At 49.9% G+C, this 17,657-nt stretch overlaps 1 protein-coding gene across 3 annotated transcripts in view; it reads left to right on the top strand.

Moving 5' to 3' along the window:
• The window catches only part of ccdc13 (coiled-coil domain containing 13), a 90,768-nt gene that overhangs the window by 57,149 nt on the left and 15,962 nt on the right, over nucleotides 1–17,657 (top strand). For all 3 annotated transcript variants that reach the window (XM_072508111.1, XM_072508110.1, XM_072508109.1), the window contains 4 exons: nucleotides 6,025–6,179; nucleotides 10,001–10,084; nucleotides 13,079–13,198; nucleotides 13,314–13,462. In XM_072508111.1, the coding sequence (XP_072364212.1) occupies nucleotides 6,025–6,179; nucleotides 10,001–10,084; nucleotides 13,079–13,198; nucleotides 13,314–13,462 (508 nt within the window). The remainder of the gene's footprint in view (nucleotides 1–6,024; nucleotides 6,180–10,000; nucleotides 10,085–13,078; nucleotides 13,199–13,313; nucleotides 13,463–17,657) is intronic.

The following is a 17,657-nucleotide window of genomic DNA, read 5'->3' as shown; positions in this document are numbered from 1 at the left end:
GAGGTCAGGAGGAATGTCCTGTTCCCCCGAGGGCCCCGTAGGGTGAGCCATAGGGCATCCAGTGCTGCCTGGGACGAGGTGGCGCAGCTGTGAGCTAGTGGAGTGTGACCAGGAGGACTGGCCTCCAGTGCCGAAAAAATGTTAACGACCTACACTGAGCAGCATGAATGAGTGCACACCATCGCCCCCCACAAGAAAGCAGCCGCCCCCCCCCCCCCATGCGACCCCCCGCCAACCCTCCCTCCACACCTCCTTCCCACCACTGTGAACCATGCATGTGACTAAAGATGACCCCTCTGTGTCTCCTCAGGAAAAGCTCTCCCATAATCGTCCGGAGAGGACCCAGACTGGCAGAGGGGTGCCAGGGATAAGAATCCTCACCTCTTTTCAGGATCGTGCCCTGGAGGTACGGGAGTGGCCGAGGACAGAGCGGTCACCCACGCAGAGGCTGGCGGACGCCACAGAGATGAAGAGTCACCAGGCTCCATCCGGGAGACCAGTCAAACGTGATCGTTATTGCCTTACTGACTGACCCATCCCTTCCACTGATCGCATGTCCATTCTCCCGCAGTTCCTCCAGCCAATGGTATCCGCCCATCCCAGGCGGCGCCCTCTCCTGACTCCAAGGATGCCACCATTATAATCACGGCACAGCTGCCATCCCCACCCTCCACCAGCGCAGATACACACCCCTTGGTGGGACATGTTGGTGGACCCAGCCTGATCCTGAGCCTGTGGAACAGAGTTACCCAGAGATGTTCGAGAGTGGCTGGGACATGTCAGCGTCACTCCAGCAGATCCGTAGCCACTTGGAGGAGTCCCAGAGGCTACGGGCACAGGAGATGTCGCCGGAGTGCGTGGCACCGAGGCCAACACTGCTAGGGTGGCCATCGTAGTGGAGAGTCTGGTGCACGACGTCGGCACCATTAGTGAAGGTGTCCAAGGCGTCGGTGACGGTCATGGCTGAGAGTCTCGGCACAATGTCCGACTTGCTGGGCGATGTCACCCAGTACCAGGCTGACCTTGATGAGGTTCTGCGGGACATGTCCCACTCTCAGCTGGACATGGCTGAGGCACAGCAGAGCTTGACCCAGTCGCAGGTGGGCATTGCCGAGGCACTGCAGAGCCTGTGCCAATCACTGAGGAGCATCACTGTGGGCGTCAACACGATGGTGCAGACCATGTGGAACTGCCAGTGCTGGCAGAGCCAGATGATGCCGGGGCTCAAATCAGCTGCCGCCTCCGTCCCAAGGTGAATCCCGGGGCCTTATGGGCACCGAGTGGGAGGCTGAGTGCCAACCTGTCTCATGGAGTGGTGACGGTGGCCACCCCTCTGATTCGGCCGCGTATCGAAGTCAACACACGGGACAAGGTGGCACGGCTGTGCATGTGCCGCTGACAAGTGAGCCGGGACCCTCCGGGCTCAGAGCCCCCAGAGGACGCTCACCGGGGTCATCGAAGGCCACGGGATGAGGTAAGCAGCTGGCTGCCTCCATCTCAGATATGCATCCTGGGGAAACACCTAGACCCAGTGGTAGAGATGGAGGCCAAAACATATCGAGGGCACTGGGGGAAGGGGGGGGTTGTGATGGCAGGTGGAGGGGTGGGGGTTGGGAGAGTGGGGGCGGCACAATCAGGAGAGTGGGGACTTGTATTACATATTAAACATCCTTGTGCACAACCACTATAATGCCTCTGTCACTTTCTTCCGCAATGCGGGCCGACCTCCAAACCCTTGGCCCCTCTCTCCAGGCATCCCCCCTGCCCCCGGGAACACCACGTGCAGGTGATGAGTCTGAGGGAGCACTCAGCAGACAGGCAGAGGTCAGACTCTGACATAGATTGAAGAGCACTGGTGCTCAGCTCTCTGCGGCCTATCATCATCCTCCAGCCCTCGACAGAAACCCACTGACAGTGCCTACACAATCCCAGCACCCTGTGACACATACCCCCCCCTCCCACTTCCCACCCTTCCAAGGTAACGGACCAGGCCACGTCCTAAGTGAATTGGGAGAGCATGAGGGCCTCCCTGGCCCTCGGGGCTTGCTGGACCGTCACCGCTGCCGCCTGTCCTGCAGCATCCTGCTGGTCCTCCGGCTCCTTCCTGGCCTCATCCTCCTTCGCCACTGGTCTGGCGCCTCCTCATCCTTGTCCTCCTCCTCCTCGGAGGTGGCCACATGTTCCTCATCACCAACATCCAGCTCGTCGCCCCATTGTTGTACGAGGTTGTGGAGGGCACAGCAGATCACCACAAAGCGGGTGACCCTCCGGGTAGTGTACTGGACCATTGGAGCGGTCAAGGCATCAGAACTGCATCTTGAGGAGTCCGATGACAGCCCGGGTGACCACATGGGCCTTGTTATACCGGGTCTCCGCTTCGGTCTCCAGCTTCCGTACTGGTGTCAATAGCCAGGTCCTCAGGGGATACACCTTAGCCTCCAGAGCCAGCCGCTCATCCTGGGGTGCTCCTGGAAGAGACCGGGGATGACCGGCTGCCCCAGGATGTAGCTGTCATGCACACTCCCTGGGAAGCGCCGCACACACGTGCATTATCTTCATCCGGTGGTCACACACGAACTGTTTATTGAGAGAGTGGAACCGTTGCAGTTAACATAGGGCACCCCCAGATGGCCCGGTGAGCAACATGCAACATGCGTGGCATCTATGACCCCCTGGACCTGGGGCATCCCAGCGATATAGGAGAAACCTGCTGCCCGGGCACCTTGTTGGGATTGGTCCATGTCAAAGATGATGTAATTTTCCGCCCGAGCATACAGGGCATCTATTACCTGTCAGATGCACCTGTGAGCTGTGGCCTGTGAAATACCACACAAGTCCCCGCTTGAGCCCTGAAATGATCCCAAGGCGTAAAGTTTCAGGGCTGCAGTGACCTTGACGGCCACAGAGAGCGGGTGTCCTCCATGTGGTGCCAAGTCCACGAGGACATGGCACACGTGTCACACCGTCTCCTTGTTGAGGCCGAGCCTCCTGAGGCACACGCGATCCATCATCTTTTTGAATGACCAACGATGCCTGTACACCCTGGGCCGTTGTGGGGCTCCCCCTCTGGGTCCCTCCCTGGCCTGATGGGCGGCTGTATCCTCTGGGTGTGGGACGGGGTCCGGCACATGGGCTGCCGCCTCGAGCATCTGCAGACGCTGCTGCTCCTGCCGATGTCTCCGCCGTCTGGTTGCCCGGCCTAGCAGCAGCACCACAAGGGCAACTTCTGTGTCCAATATCCTTGCCATAGCGTTCGATATCTGTAAGGCAATGGGAGAGGGTGGCTCTCATTAATTGTATGGAAATGGGGCTTAAGTGATGATAATTGGTTTCTCGCCACACTATGGCGGGATCCCGATTTCGCCTACGGGAGCGGGCCAGTTGCAGACTGTTTGGCACCTGGCGCGGTTCTCGCTTTTGGCCTCGCCCACTGTTCACCGGCCTTGTTTCACTTGAGCGAGAGTGTAACGAGGCCGGAGAATGACGTCCGATTTGTATTCCAGGAAGTGCTATGAAGTAAAAGGTATTAATGAAATGGATGATCCTGCTTCTTTGTGTCAAGTTAGTTTCAGAAGTAATTTTGTAAATGCAATTGTTACGGTAGGAATTATTCCAAAATTACTGACTGTAGGAATAGATTTTATTTGAGGTAATGATTTGGATTGTGGGGACAGTAATGTGATGACAACTGTATTGCAACAGGCAGTTGATCATGGTGATCTTAAACTTTTAGAAACTACTGTGGGGAAAATGAGAAACTTATTGCAGATAACAAGCAATTGAAGGAAAATCTGACACAGAAAATCAACTTTCACTTATGAAAGAGGAGTTTGTGAAGGGGCTGGTAAGGGGGGGGGGGGGAGGTGCGGAGGTGGGATGCGCTCCCACTGACACTAGTGGGGAGAGTGCAGACGGTTAAAATGACGATCCTCCTGAGATTCCTGTTCGTCTTCCAGTGTCTCCCCATTTTCATTCCGCAGTCTTATTCCAAGAAGGTCAATAAAATGATTATGGGATTTGTGTGGGCGGGAAAGCCCCCGCGGGTGAGGAGACTGATGCTCGAGAGGAATCGAGGGGCAGGGGGACTGGCGCTACCAAACTTTAGTAACTATTACTGGGCGGCCAACATAGCTACGATAAGGAGGTAGATGCGGGGTCGGTTTGGGGGCAGATGGAGGCCGCTTCGTACAAGGGGACCAGTTTGGCAGCCCTGGTTACGGCGCCCCTGCTGCTCCCACCGGCACGGTACTCCACCAGCCCCATAGTGGTGGCGACTTTGCGGATCTGGGGCCAATGGAGAAGGCGCGTGGGGGGAGCGGGAGCATCGGTTTGGTCCCTAATCTGCGACAATCACCGGTTTGCCCCGGGGAATATGGACGGTGGGTTCCGACCATGGCGGAGGGCTGGGATTGAGAGGATGGGGGATCTGTTCATCGAAGGGAGCTTCCTGAGCATGAGAGCATTAGAGGAGAAATTTGGGCTGGCGAGAGGGAATGAGTTCAGGTACTTGCAGGTGTGGGACTTTCTACACAGATTCCGTCCTTCCCACGCCTGCCACTTAGGGGGATCCAGGACAGGGTAGTGCCCAGTAGATGGGTGGGGGAGAGGAGGGTCTTGGATATATATAAAGAATTTATGGGAGCAGAGGAGACGCAGATCGAGGAGCTGAAGCTTAAGTGGGAAGAGAAGTTCGGGGGTGCAATGGAAGGGGGCTTATGGGCGGAGGCGTTGAGTAGGGTAAACCCGACCGCAGCATGCGCTAGGCTCAGCCTGATTCAATTCAAGGTCGTCCACCAGGCCCACATAACAGAGGCCCGGAAGAGTAAATTTTTCGGATTGGAGGACAGGTGCGCCAGATGGTCGGGAGGACCAGCGAACCATGTCCACATGTTCTGGGCATGTCCAAACTGGCAGGGATTCGCGGATGCTATGTCCCGGGTACTGAAAACAGGGGTGGTGATGAGTCCAGAGGTGGCTATTTTGGGGGTTTCGGAGGACCCTGGAGTCCAGGAGGAGAGCGAGGCCGACGTTTTGGCCTTTGCTTCCCTAGTAGCCCGGCGACGAATTCTGTTGGCATGGAGGGACACAAAGCCCCCGAGGTTGGAGGCCTGGCTATTGGATATGGCGATCTTTCTCGTTCTGGAGAAAATTAAGTTCGCTCTGAGAGGGTCATTTCAGGGGTCACACGGAGGTGGCGACCATTTATCGACTTCTTCGCGGAAAATTAATTGTCAGCGGGGGGGGGGGTTAAGGTAACGTAGATTAGGGGGGTAGTTAGGCTGGTCCTTGTGGGAGGGGAGCTGGTTTTCTTGCACTATGTTGATTGTTCTTTGCACACTGTTTTATATTGTTGTTGTTTACTGTGCCAAAATGTCTTAATAAAATTGTTTATCAAAAATAAAAACGAAAGAGGAGTTTGTGAATGAAAGAATAGAACTGATGAGAACACCATGATTTTCTCGCTGAAGTAACTTGCAAAATAAAACACGTCACAAAATATAAAAGAAATACAGTACTTATAATGTAGTTTGTCCAGGCTCTATCGAGTGGGCAGAGAAGTTGGTAGGTCCAGTTCTCAGCTGAAGTCCCCAAACTACCTGCATTGACCGACCACTGCCACTAGATGGAGCCCAGAACTTCAGTGGGAGTTCAGCATGAGCAAATCCAGGAGCAGAGGCAGCAGGTGGGTAAGCAGCCCAAGAAAGGACAGCAGACCCCGGGTCCTAACACTATAGCAGCGGGCAGGATGGAGGCCTTGGGAGCAAGTGCAGTAGGGGAGGCCCGGGAGCAAGGGCAGGATGGGGAGGATCCAGGAGCAAGGTTGGACGGCAGGGGGGAAGAGGCACTGAGGGAGATGGAGGAAGCACTGCGGGAAAGGTTTTGTGAGCAGAGAAGCGCCAGAAAAGGAGGTCTGTGGCAAACAACAGTAAAGTGAAACTGATCACGTTTAACAGGTACACGGTTCTACTTTATTAGTTAAGTCAGGCAATGTTAAGCGGGAACTTACTGTATTGTATTATACAGCAACATCAAGAGAAGAAACTTTCAGCTGACCAGACGGTGGTAAATCTGCCTGATTGTCATCCTTCCTCAGCTCAGCTAGACAACTTTAGTGGACATTCAACCCCGAATCCTCTGGCGGCTGACAATGAACTCCCAGAGAGGCCATTTTCTGCTCGGTAAGACTAATAAGAAAGTATGAAATGAGAGACGGCCACCTAGCTCAGACCGTGCAAAATTTCTCCACAAAGCAATGACATTATAATATTGCTGATTCTTAACTATCCTCTGAGATGTCCTGGGAAGCCACCAATTGTCACCAAGACACCTCTGCACCACCTTCCCGAGAGATGGGCAATAAATGCTGCCCTTTCCAGCAACGCTCACAGCACGTGATTAAGTAAAAAAAATGATGGCAGCCTTTTTCCAGTTTGTGAAATTTGCTTCCAAATAATGGGAAGAGCAAAGGAACTGCAGTATGTATGGCCAGGGCTCGATAATAAGCAGGCTGGATGTCTTGCAAACCAGCGGGAAGACAAAGGAGTGCAATTTTAGACATTGTACAAATTGCACTCTGACATAATTCCTCGACTGACTATTTATTCTTTCCTACCCTTCAGCCAGTTTCTTATCCATATCTGAGGCTTGGATATGAATTCCCAACACTGGGACTTTCATTTGAAACTCTGCGAGTAGCTTTTTGGAAGTTCAGGTTCACCAATTCATCTGGCTTGTCACAATTCACTCGGGTTGTCACTGTCTGATAATCAGTTTAATCATTTTACATATAATTAGAAGTTAGACTAATTTGTCAATTGTCTATTCTGGCACCTTTATTAAATACCAATATCACGTGATCCGTGGCATACCCGATGTGGAATGGCGTCCTTGTAATTAAGGCCAATGCTTCAGAGAACTCCTCTTCAGCCACTCGGATAAATGCCATCCATTCCTTTTATTTGGAACCCATTTTCACCCCCTTGGCCTTCCATCTTATTTGTAAGGTGTCGCTGATTTTTTATTTTTTATTTTATTCTCCTTTTTCACATTTTCTCCCACATTTACATCCATCAACAATAAACAATAATCAGCAAGATATGTCAGTCCCCATAATAACAACGATCCCATCTACCCACCAACCCCCAAGCCTCAACTCGCATGTTTACATTAACAAATGACAAAAAGGAATCTGGGATTACCCGTAGTCACCCTTAATCTTACACAGCTCCCCCCCCACACAGCTCCACCGTAAAGTCCTGGTATACACGTATACCAGCTCCAGCCCACTGCACCACCCGTTTCTGCTTGGCCCAGCTCAGGACCTTCTCCTTCACCCTGTACCTACGGAAGCACAGAGTCACTGCCCTTGGCGGCTCACTCGCCTTTGGTACAGGCCTCCACGACCGATGAGCCCGATCCAGTTCATATCGGGAGGGATCCTCCCCCTCCCCCAATAGTTTCGCCAGCATCACGGCAAAATACTCAGTCGGCTTCGGTCCTTCAACTCCTTTGGGCAGCCCCAAAATCCTCAAATTCTGTCGCCTGGATCTGTTTTCCAGGTCTTCCATTTTTCCTCGCAGATCCTTGTTAGTGTCCATCACCTTCCGCATCTCTTTCCCCATCGAGGCAAGTTGATCACCGTGCTGCAATACCGTCTCCTCCACTTCCTTCAGCGCCTCCCCTTGCTCTCGCACCTCCGCCACTGCACTCGCCACCTCTGTCCTCGCCGGGGAAACCGCCTCCTCCATCAGCGCACTCAAAACCTCCCTCATCTCCTTCCTCACCGTCTCCATGCATTTCGCAATCTGCGCCAACTGCTTTTCAAATTCCGCAGCCATCACCTTGGTTATTTTTTCAGCCGTAAGCAGTGCGGCCTCCCTTGGTGCTCCAGCCTCCATTTTTCCTGGTGACCGCGCGGTGACCTTTCCACTCCCCGACGGACCTTCAGCTGTTTTTTTTTCCGGCCGTTTTCTTGCTCACCCTCTACATTTTTCTTTGATTTTTTTTCCTCCTGTGTCTTCACTGTGCCTCCTCCGTGCCTTCTCCCTGCTTCTGCCGCCTCCATGGACCCTGGGACCGGGCTTAAAGCCCCGAAAATGCCGTTCCCGAACGGGCGCCCTCCATTGTGCGGCCGCCTCCCGCCCGCCGTCACCGGAAGTCCGCTGATTTTTTGTTTAGGAGAGTTCTCTCGTGAATAACAACTGTTGCTTCGCAGCTCCAGGGTCCCAGGTTCGATTCCCGGTCACTTGGGTCACTGTCTGTGCGGAGTCTGCACGTTCTCCCCGTGTCTGCGTGGGTTTCCTCCGTGTGCTCCGGTTTCCTCCCACAAGTCCCGAAAGACGTGCCGTTAGGTAATTTGGACATTCTGAATTCTCCCTCTGTGTACCCGAACAGGTGCTGGAATGTGGCGACTAAGGGATTTTCACAGTAACTTTATTACTGGGAGGGAGTAGTCATTCTGATTTTCTTTTTCACGGGATGTGCGCATCGATGGCAAGGGCAGCATGTGTTGCCCCCTCCCTAATTGCCCTTGAACTGAATGGTTGCTCAGCCATTTTAGAGGACTTTAAGAATGAACCACATTGCTTTAGTCACATGCAGGCCAGACCCAGTAAGGATGGCAGATTTCCTGCCCTACAGAGAATTGATGAACCAGGTGGGTGATGATGGTTGTCAGTCACCGTTACTGAGACCAGCCTTATATTGCAAATGTATTAATTGAAATCAAAGTCCTTGTCGTGGTGGGATTTGAACCCATATCCTCAGGGTATCAACCCGGGCCTCTGGATGACTAGTCCAGTGACATTACCACACCACCATTGACCCCCACGTTGTGTGTACCCTTGGTTTCAGCCAGATTCTGCATCGTTTTTTTTTTTTTTGGTTTCCACGTCTTCTCTGCCTGCTTCTTTGCTGCTGGGTTATTGAAAGTTTTCCTGGGCTTGCTTTTCTCGTCGCCTTTTTGCCTTGTCTCCCAATTTTATAGACCCATCCAGTGTGCCCCTTCTCCCTCCTCCCGTGCAAGGCTTTTATTTTCTGTCTTTCCGCCTTAACCTCACTCCTAATTTGTTGCATTACTTTGGGGTTTGTTTGTTTAGTCTGAGCTCTTTGGTTATGGTAACTTTTCACAGTTGGAATTTGGGGACTACAGGAGGAGGCATTCTCTGTGTAGAAATAAGGCAACACTTTACAATGCAAACCAGCATGCCGGAGTTGCTGACGGACTCGCTGGTTTTTCCCTCCCTGGGATGAGTTACCGAGTCTCCCTGAGACTGAGAACGTGATGGAGAGCGGGGTAGAATACGTCTCAACCACTTGATGGCACGGCTCGGCAAACAAGACTCCAGCTGTAATCCCCAATTTAAAAGCAACTAGAAGTTGTAAATCCATGTTTTATTTTGTGTGCAGGTAACCCCCATCGCGGTCATTGAATGTTAGAGTGCATTCCAGCACTCCCAGCCGGGTGCCCAGATCAGAGAGCCAAGTTTGCAGCCGCTCCTTTCTTCAACCTGGCTGGTTTCTTGCCCAGAGTGCCCTGACGTGGGAGTCGGAATTCCAGTAGGAATGCAGTAAATAATTGGCGCCTCATTCTGAGGGCCCAGGATGAAATGTCGGCCTTGACTGATGGTCAGATCGAACAAATGCTCCATCCTGGGTGGTCAGCTCATGCACCTCAGCGGCGAAAGCATTCCGAAGCAAGGAGGAGAAACCAAATCAGTCGGGAGGGAGGCCAGTCTTGATCAGGCAAAAGCAAATGTTGGCCAGCGTGATTGTAGCTGGGTGAAATTTGTACTTCAGCAACTCGCGTCCGAAGAAGTGAAGCACTGTGGCAATATGAGTATTTATTTTAAAAACAAAAGTGAATATGGGAGAAGGGGGATGATATCGGTAACATTGAAAGCCTAGGAAGTGTAGCAGCTTCTCAGCTTTGTTACAGATTGAGGTGATTATACTTGTTCCTTAAAAGGTTGTGCATTTATTTTCTTGATCTCCTCCACAGCTCAGTGTCCAAAATGGGCCACACCCTGATTGAATCTGCAGCAACGCGACCCCATTCAGGGAATGCTGTCGGAAGATGCACCAGGTTTGCTCGTCTTTCATATGCACCATGTTTTATGTTTAGGACTCAAGGCTGAATTTTCTCGCTCTGTGAACAAGTGTCGTGTCAGCGTTCTGGGCCCACACATCTCTGGAGTGGAGTTTGATGCTGCAACTTTCTGATTCAGAGACAAGAGTGCTATTAAAAAACAACCCCGCCTGCAGAGCGGCAAAGATAATGTATTCCTGGCAAACATAATTTCTTGCTTCTTTTTCCCTCCATCCCCATCACCCCAACAAAACTAGTAAAATGAGGAACTAGCATTAACTCAGCCAATTTTTTGCTTTTCCCTGTGTGCCAGTTTCAGTGGGAACATTACAAGCTGGTAGCTCCCCGCACTGCTCCTGGATTCCAGTGTTGCCCTGCCAACACACAGATGTTCAGGAGTTTTAGTATGATAGCACACGCCTACTTCTGAGTTAGACAGTCGTAGGGTTAAGTCACATTCCAGAGACTTGGATATATAATCAAGGCTGACGTCCCTAATGCAGTACTGGGGGAATCCCACACCGTCGGAGGTGCTAAATTGCAGGTGTGACGTTGAACCAAAGTCCCATCTTCCCTCTTAGGTGGGCGTAAAGATCCAATGGTACTAATTCAGAAAACGGCATGGGTGCTCTCCATGGTGCCCTGGCTAATAGTTATTTCTCAGCCAACATCACTCTGGTCATTATCACATTGCTGTCAATGGGATCTTGCTGTGCTCAAATTTGCAGGCATGTTTAAACCAGCTACGGTTCAAAAGTGCACAACTGGTTGTAAAGCTCTTTGGGATGCCCTGGAGCTCCTGACCTTGTTACAGTCTCGGTTCAAACATGAACGAAAGAACTGAACTCCAGATGTTTTTTTTTTGTTTGTGGGATATGGACATCGCTGCCTAGGCCAGCATTTGTTGCCCATCTCTTAAATGCCTTCGAGAAAGTGGTGGTGAGCTGCCTTCTTGAACCACTGCAATCCATGTGGTGTATGTACACCCACAGTGCTGTTAGGGAGGAAGTTCCAGCAATTTGACCCTGCGACAGTGAAGGAACGGCAATATATTTCCAAATCAGGATGGCGTGTGGCCTGTGGGGGGGACCGTCCAGGTGGTCGCGTTCCCATATATCAGCTGCCCTTTGTCCTTCTAGATGGTAGAGCTCACTGGTTTGGAAGATGCTGTCGAAGGAGCCTAGATGAGTTGCAGTAGTGCATCGTGTAGATGATACACACTGCTGCCGCTTTGCATTAATGGTGGAAGGCGTGACTGGATGAGGTGCCAATCAAGCGGGCTACTTTGCCTTGGATGGTGTCAAGATTCTTGACTGTTGGAGCTGCACTGATCCACGCAAGCGGATGATGGACAGGCTTTGGAGAGTCAGGAGTTGAGATACCCATGCGAGTCTCTGCTGAAATTTATTGAAATAAGAAGTTGGAAGACTGGCCAGGAAAACATTAGAATAGTCGGGTTTATAGGCAAGAAAGGTGAGGACGAAGGTTTCAGCAGCAGATAGGTTGAGACACTGGCAGCGTTGGGCAGTGTTACAGGACGGGAAGGAAGTAAGTGGTCTTGCTGATGGATAGGGTACGTCCTCAGAAGCTCATTTTGAGGTCAAATTCACACTAAGGTTGTGAGCAGTCTGGTTGAGCTTCAGCTAATTGCCAGGGAAGAGGGATGGTGTAAGGGGCTCAGGAAGGGAGTTTGTCACGGACATGGTGGTGCGTGGTTAGCACTGCTTCCTCACGGCACCAAGGACCCGGGTTAGATCCCAGCCTGGGTCACTGTCCATGTGGAGTTTGCACATTCTCCCCGTGTATGCGTGGATCTCACCCCCAAAACCCAAAAGGATGTGCAGGGTAGGTGTATTGGCCATGCTAAATTGCCCCTTAATTGGAAAAAAAGATTTGGGTGCTCTAAATCTTTATAAGAAGGAAGGGAGTTTGGCCTGAGGACCAAGGACTGTGGCTTCAGTCTTCCCAACATGTAATTGGAGGTGATTTCTGCTCACACAGTTCTGGATGTTGCTGTGTGACAAAGCAGAGGTCAAGAGGGATGATGGTGGTGAGGTAGAACTAGGTGTGATCAGTGTACATGTGGAACGTGTATGTTTTGATGATGGCACTGAGGAGCAGCATGTAGTGAGAAGTCACAGAGAGCCAAATAGATCCTTGTGGGTCCCCAGCCAGAGCTGAAGAGATGCCATTGAAGGGAATTCTCTGGCTAGATTTGGAATGGTGCAATGAGGAAAGAGCAAGCGCAAGGGAGTGTCCTATTCAGATTGGTGAATTAAAGATGTTTTTATGCAACCAGACAGCACAGCTCTAGCTGTCGACAGGTCTGTGGCCGCGCATGTGCATGGTGGCGGCCTGCAGCGGCCGCGCCATGCTTCATGGCGGATGCCGCTCGCAGACCCGGCCCACGAAATAGTCCCACCACAGTGCCCCCAGCCCCGTAAGTCCACCCCTGCCCGCGGATCCGGCCCTCCCCCGACTGGGGCATCACTGGACTGCGTCCACAGCTGTCACGGCGAGTTCCCGACGGGTGAGACCACACGTGTGCCACATGTCGGGAACTCGGCCGGTCGGGGCGGAGCATCAGTGGGTGGGCCTCAGCCAACATACGGAGGCCGTGGCACGCCACTTTTCAGGGGCGAAGCATTGTGAAAGCTTCGCCGTCCCCAATTTCGGCGTCATCGGGAATTCTCCGCCCCGTCGCCGAATGCGATTTCGGCGTCGGGGATCGGACAATCCAGCCCATATTCTTTCATGGGATGTGGTTGTCGCTGGCTAGGCCGGCAATTATTTCCCATCCCTAACTACCCTTGAGAAGGTTAAAGTTTCGGTATGCTGTCAGGGCAGTATCAAGGAAGCTCTTGTCAGCACCTGATTCCAGTATGCTTTATGCCGAAACTGGGTAGCAAAAGCTCTCCAAACACAACACATAGCATATAAATTTAAAACACATGGAACTGTGGATCCTTTACGGATTTATTTTTTCCACAGCATCAATGGAATTGATGTGAAAGCTCTGCAGTTACAGTGCACCGAGTACAGGGCTTTTTACCAAGCCGCAGAAGTAGAAAGGGACAAACTAATGGAGCTGGTTACCATCCTCCAGAAGAGGTAAGATCAAGGCATGATTGACTTTGTCCTACGGCGTAAGAAGATGTTTTGAAACTTTCAGGCTTGGCTTTGGGGGAAAATAAAACTAATGACCAGACCACTGTCTGTGCTTCAGGTTAGAAGGGAGCAATGACAAGGTTTTGGAGGCTGAGCAGAAACTTCTCGAGCAGCGCCGGTGGTCTGTGACTTTGGAGCAGCAACTTGGAAAAGCCAAACTGGATGCTGGAAAGAGCCATGACAGGTCTTCCAGTAAGAACAAAGCAAGTAAGTGCATTGTGACCCAGAGCAGACAACACTTCCTCACACCCCCAGGAGCTCTGTCTATAGCAATTTCTAAATCCCAACCTTGCCACTTGAAGCAGACACCACGGTTTTCTTATTATGCTTTATAATTTTGCTGTGAAGCACCTTGGGAAGTTTTATGATATTAAATATGCTATAACAATCTAAGCTGTGTTTACCTTACTCCTCTACCTATTGTTACAACTACCAACGTTTATTATGGGCCAGGGTTTAGAAAACTCCAAAGTATATCATGGAGTTCACCTGACCCTCGACTTGTAATAGATTTTGGTTATGGGGAGCACAAGGGTCCACTCTCCAGGTGTATGCAACAGAGACCTTAAGTATTTCTAAAACTAAGACAATGTTTATTCAGTTAACATTTGATAAACACACAGTAAACATCTTGTCAACTACCAACACACGTAACTCCACAGATACAATACTCTATAGGTAACCCTTAATACCTTCCTAAACAGCATCCATAAGTTAAAACCTTTTTTAAACAAAGACAGCAGGTTTAAATGTTCTACAGAAGCAGGTATTACTTTGAAATCATCAAGTGAGCTGAAGACATTGAGAGAAAGATCATTACACATCTCCTTGCTTTGAATACAGCTCTCCAACTCTGAAAACAAAACCAAACAGAGCCACAAAGCAGCTTTGCAGCTCAAAACGAAAGTGAAAGACAGCCCAGCTCCACCCACACACTGACATCACTGCAGCTATTTGATAAACACCCATTTCTTAAAGGTACATCCACCTGACACGTTGGATGTAAAATTGGAACTGGCAGCTGGCAAAAAGGGGAAAAGACTCCTCACATCCCAAAGCACTTTACAGCCAATGAAATGTAGGTCTAGGTTTTCATCCCCGAGGTGGGTTAACAGGAGTCGGAAGAATTCCTGGCTGAGCCCGCCGGTCTCAGGAGAAAGTGCTCATAAGGATTGGATTTTGGATTTCTGGGCTCTTGGCCAGGAATGCACAATGAGACTTGGCCAAGGCCCAGAAATCCATTAGCCTGTTGAAGCACTGGCGCCCAAGAGAAAACATTGCCTGATTGACAGCTATGGCTCTTTGATCTATGCTGACAATTGCATGATATTTATTTACACAAGAATGTAAATAAACATTGGATAAAGGGGTTTCAAATGTTTGCAGTTTCTGCTTGGAAACCTTAAAGGGTCTGGATGATTGACACCTTTATTAGGATATAGTAAAAGCTATTTGTACGAAGGAATGGCTTAAAAAAAATTACACTCATATCCCACTGTCACTATGGGGTTTATTGCTTCTATACAGTGTATTGTGGGTGAAAAAGCATGGATGTGATATAGCTTGGAATGAGGGGACAAAGGGGTTCTTTGGGCAGGCATACCTTGGCATAGGGGAGATGAGGACCTTTTGAAATTATATTTCAAAAAGTACCTTCATGCCGACAATGGTTTGCGACCCCTCCGAGGTCCTGTGAAGCCTGAATCGCTGAAAAGCTGGCCCGACTGCATGAAAATTGCAGAGGACTAAAACATGCCTATCCCCACAATAGAGCCAGCCACGTTGGTAGTTCAGGATGCGGGCTTTTGATCTGAATCAGTCGGGCAGCACAGGTCCAGGGTCCCAGGTTCGATTCCCGGCTTGGGTCACTGTCTGCACGTTCCCCCTGTGTCTGCGTGGGTTTCCTCCGGCTGCTCCGGTTTCCTCCCACAGTCCAAAGATGTGCAGGTTAGATGGATTGGCCATTGATAAATTGTCCTTCGTGTCCAATAAAGTTAGGTGGGGTTACTGGGTTATGGGGATAGGGTGGAGCCGTGGGCTTTAGGAGCTCTTTTTAAGAGCCGGTGCAGACTCGATGGGCCGAATGGCCTCCTTCTGCACTGTAAATTCTATGAGTCCCTATCCTCAAAAGGGATTCAGAAACCCAGGGAATGGGGTCGATAATCCTAAGATTTGGCACCCCCATGTCATTATTAAAGGGCTCCTGAGATATCCCAACTCGGTGACAATTCAGGCCATAGGCACTGTTGAAATGCAGATTTTAAATAATGTACTAGTACATGGTTTTATCTGCATTTAAAAAGTGACAGATTGTAAGATTAAACACGGTGAATGAATTAAGCATGTTCAATTGTAAACCTGTTGAGCAATCGGCAGGTTCCAAAATAGATAGGTGCTTGATGGCCAGCATAGATGCGATGGGCCAAAGGTCCACTTTCAGTTCTGTAAAACTATATGACTCAATAACCCAACATCAGGCCCTCAGGGGCCTGGCATCTCAGCCATAAACTTGTACAACACTGAAGAAGGCCGTTTGGTCCATCATGCGTATGCCAGCCCTGTAAAAAAGAGATCAATTTGTCCGAAGCCCCCCTTTGCTCTTTCTCTTTACCCTGAAAATGTTACTTTTTCAAGGGTATAATTTCTTTTGAAAATTACTTTTTAATCTTCCACCACTTATCACAGCTCACTCTATATAGACAATTCCCTTAATCTCCACTCTGGTTCTTTTGGCAATCATTTTAAATTTTAAAGGGGCTGGTTTAGCACACTGGGCTAAATCGCTGGCTTTTAAAGCAGGCCAGCAGCACGGTTCATTTCCCGTATCAACCTCCCCGAACAGGCGCCGGAATGTGGCGACTAGGGGCTTTTCACAGTAACTTCATTGACGCCTACTTGTGACAATAAGCAATTTTCATTTTCATTTTCATTTGTGTCCTCTGTGTTATGTTTCTTGTATTGTTCTCCAAGATAGCCAAAGTCATAGTGTTGACAAAGAATATAAAGCAATATATTTAAATCAAAACTAGTTTATTTTACACTACCTGAAATCATGTTATGAATTTCCACTATTTGAAATGGTTCGCACACTCTACTGAGTAACAGCTAACAAAATAATAGTATTGAATCTATGATACAGTAATTAATTACCTCTCTAATGTATAACCTACACTTAACACAACTTCTCACTATCCTTCTACATCAAGTTCTCCAACATGCCTAGTGACGCAGCCTTTTATAAGACTACTCCGTGATTCCATCTAGTGTTGATATACATGAACATCATCTTGTTAACCCTTTACTCTCCTTAAATTATACATATCATTACACTCTGGTTACTGACCCTCCTGCCAGTAAAAACACTCTTGCTGAGGCATAACCAATGATTTAGAAACCACTACAATAGTTTTTATTACCCTCCAATTTAACATTGTCCCACTTCTTGAAAACAATAAACATCTGTCCCCCTGTTGATTAAACCCAATAACCATTCCTGTGTAACAGTACTGGTCACATCTGGCTCATAGCCCGGTTACACATACATTCACTCGTTTGTTCAGTTCGAAGTCAAGAGTTTGGAAATGCTGGGCAATATTTAATGGAAGTTACGGGGGTCTTGCTCGCCAGCTGGACAGCCACCCACCCTTTGGGCACTTAACAGGACAGTAATGGCCCTTCCCTGGGATCAAGGACTCTGGGGGGGGATAGAAGCCCTACTTTCAATCAGAGGCCAGCAAATCTGTTGAATGGCATTGCCACCTGGGAGGCGGTGACTGCTCCTGGTATCATACCCACCAGAGGCCTGGTATCATCACTGGATCCCAGGCCACGGGTGAGATTTGCAGAAAGCAGGTCGCAAGGGGGAGGTGAGTGGAGTGAGGCCGGCAGAAAGGGCAGGGGTTGGCTCTCAGAAGACCCCTCACTCCCTCTATCAGAAACGGAGTGCCTTTGAATTATGTACGACCCCACCCATGTGCCTGTTTGCTGTGCTCCTGCAGGGCATTAAATACGTTAACTGCTCATTTATGGGCCTCAATTGACCACATAATGGGAAACCCATACGCAAGGGTGGAGGTTGGAAAGTGGCAGGGTCCCCACGTGATTAAATGCCGCCCCACCAGCAAACTCACCTGGTCAGGTGACATTAAATTCCATCCATGTTGCCATTAGTGGGTAAATCCTCAGACAGAGCACCATGTGTTGGGAACAGTAATTTTAGATTAATGGACCTGATTGGAATGTAAATTTAAATATATGTGATATATATCAAGGTCCCTTAGGCAACCCATAATAACACATGCTTGGGTATCCTGGCTTTGAATAATTTCACTACAATGATACTGGGCTGAAAGGATAGGACAAGTTGCATACACTGCTGTTCCCTTCAGTTTAGAGTATTAAA

This window comes from Scyliorhinus torazame, chromosome 6 (assembly GCF_047496885.1).
Source record: "Scyliorhinus torazame isolate Kashiwa2021f chromosome 6, sScyTor2.1, whole genome shotgun sequence".
Taxonomy (NCBI): domain Eukaryota; kingdom Metazoa; phylum Chordata; class Chondrichthyes; order Carcharhiniformes; family Scyliorhinidae; genus Scyliorhinus; species Scyliorhinus torazame.
The sequence above is the reverse complement of the archived record's forward strand: the minus strand, read 5'-3'. Positions and strand labels throughout refer to the sequence as shown.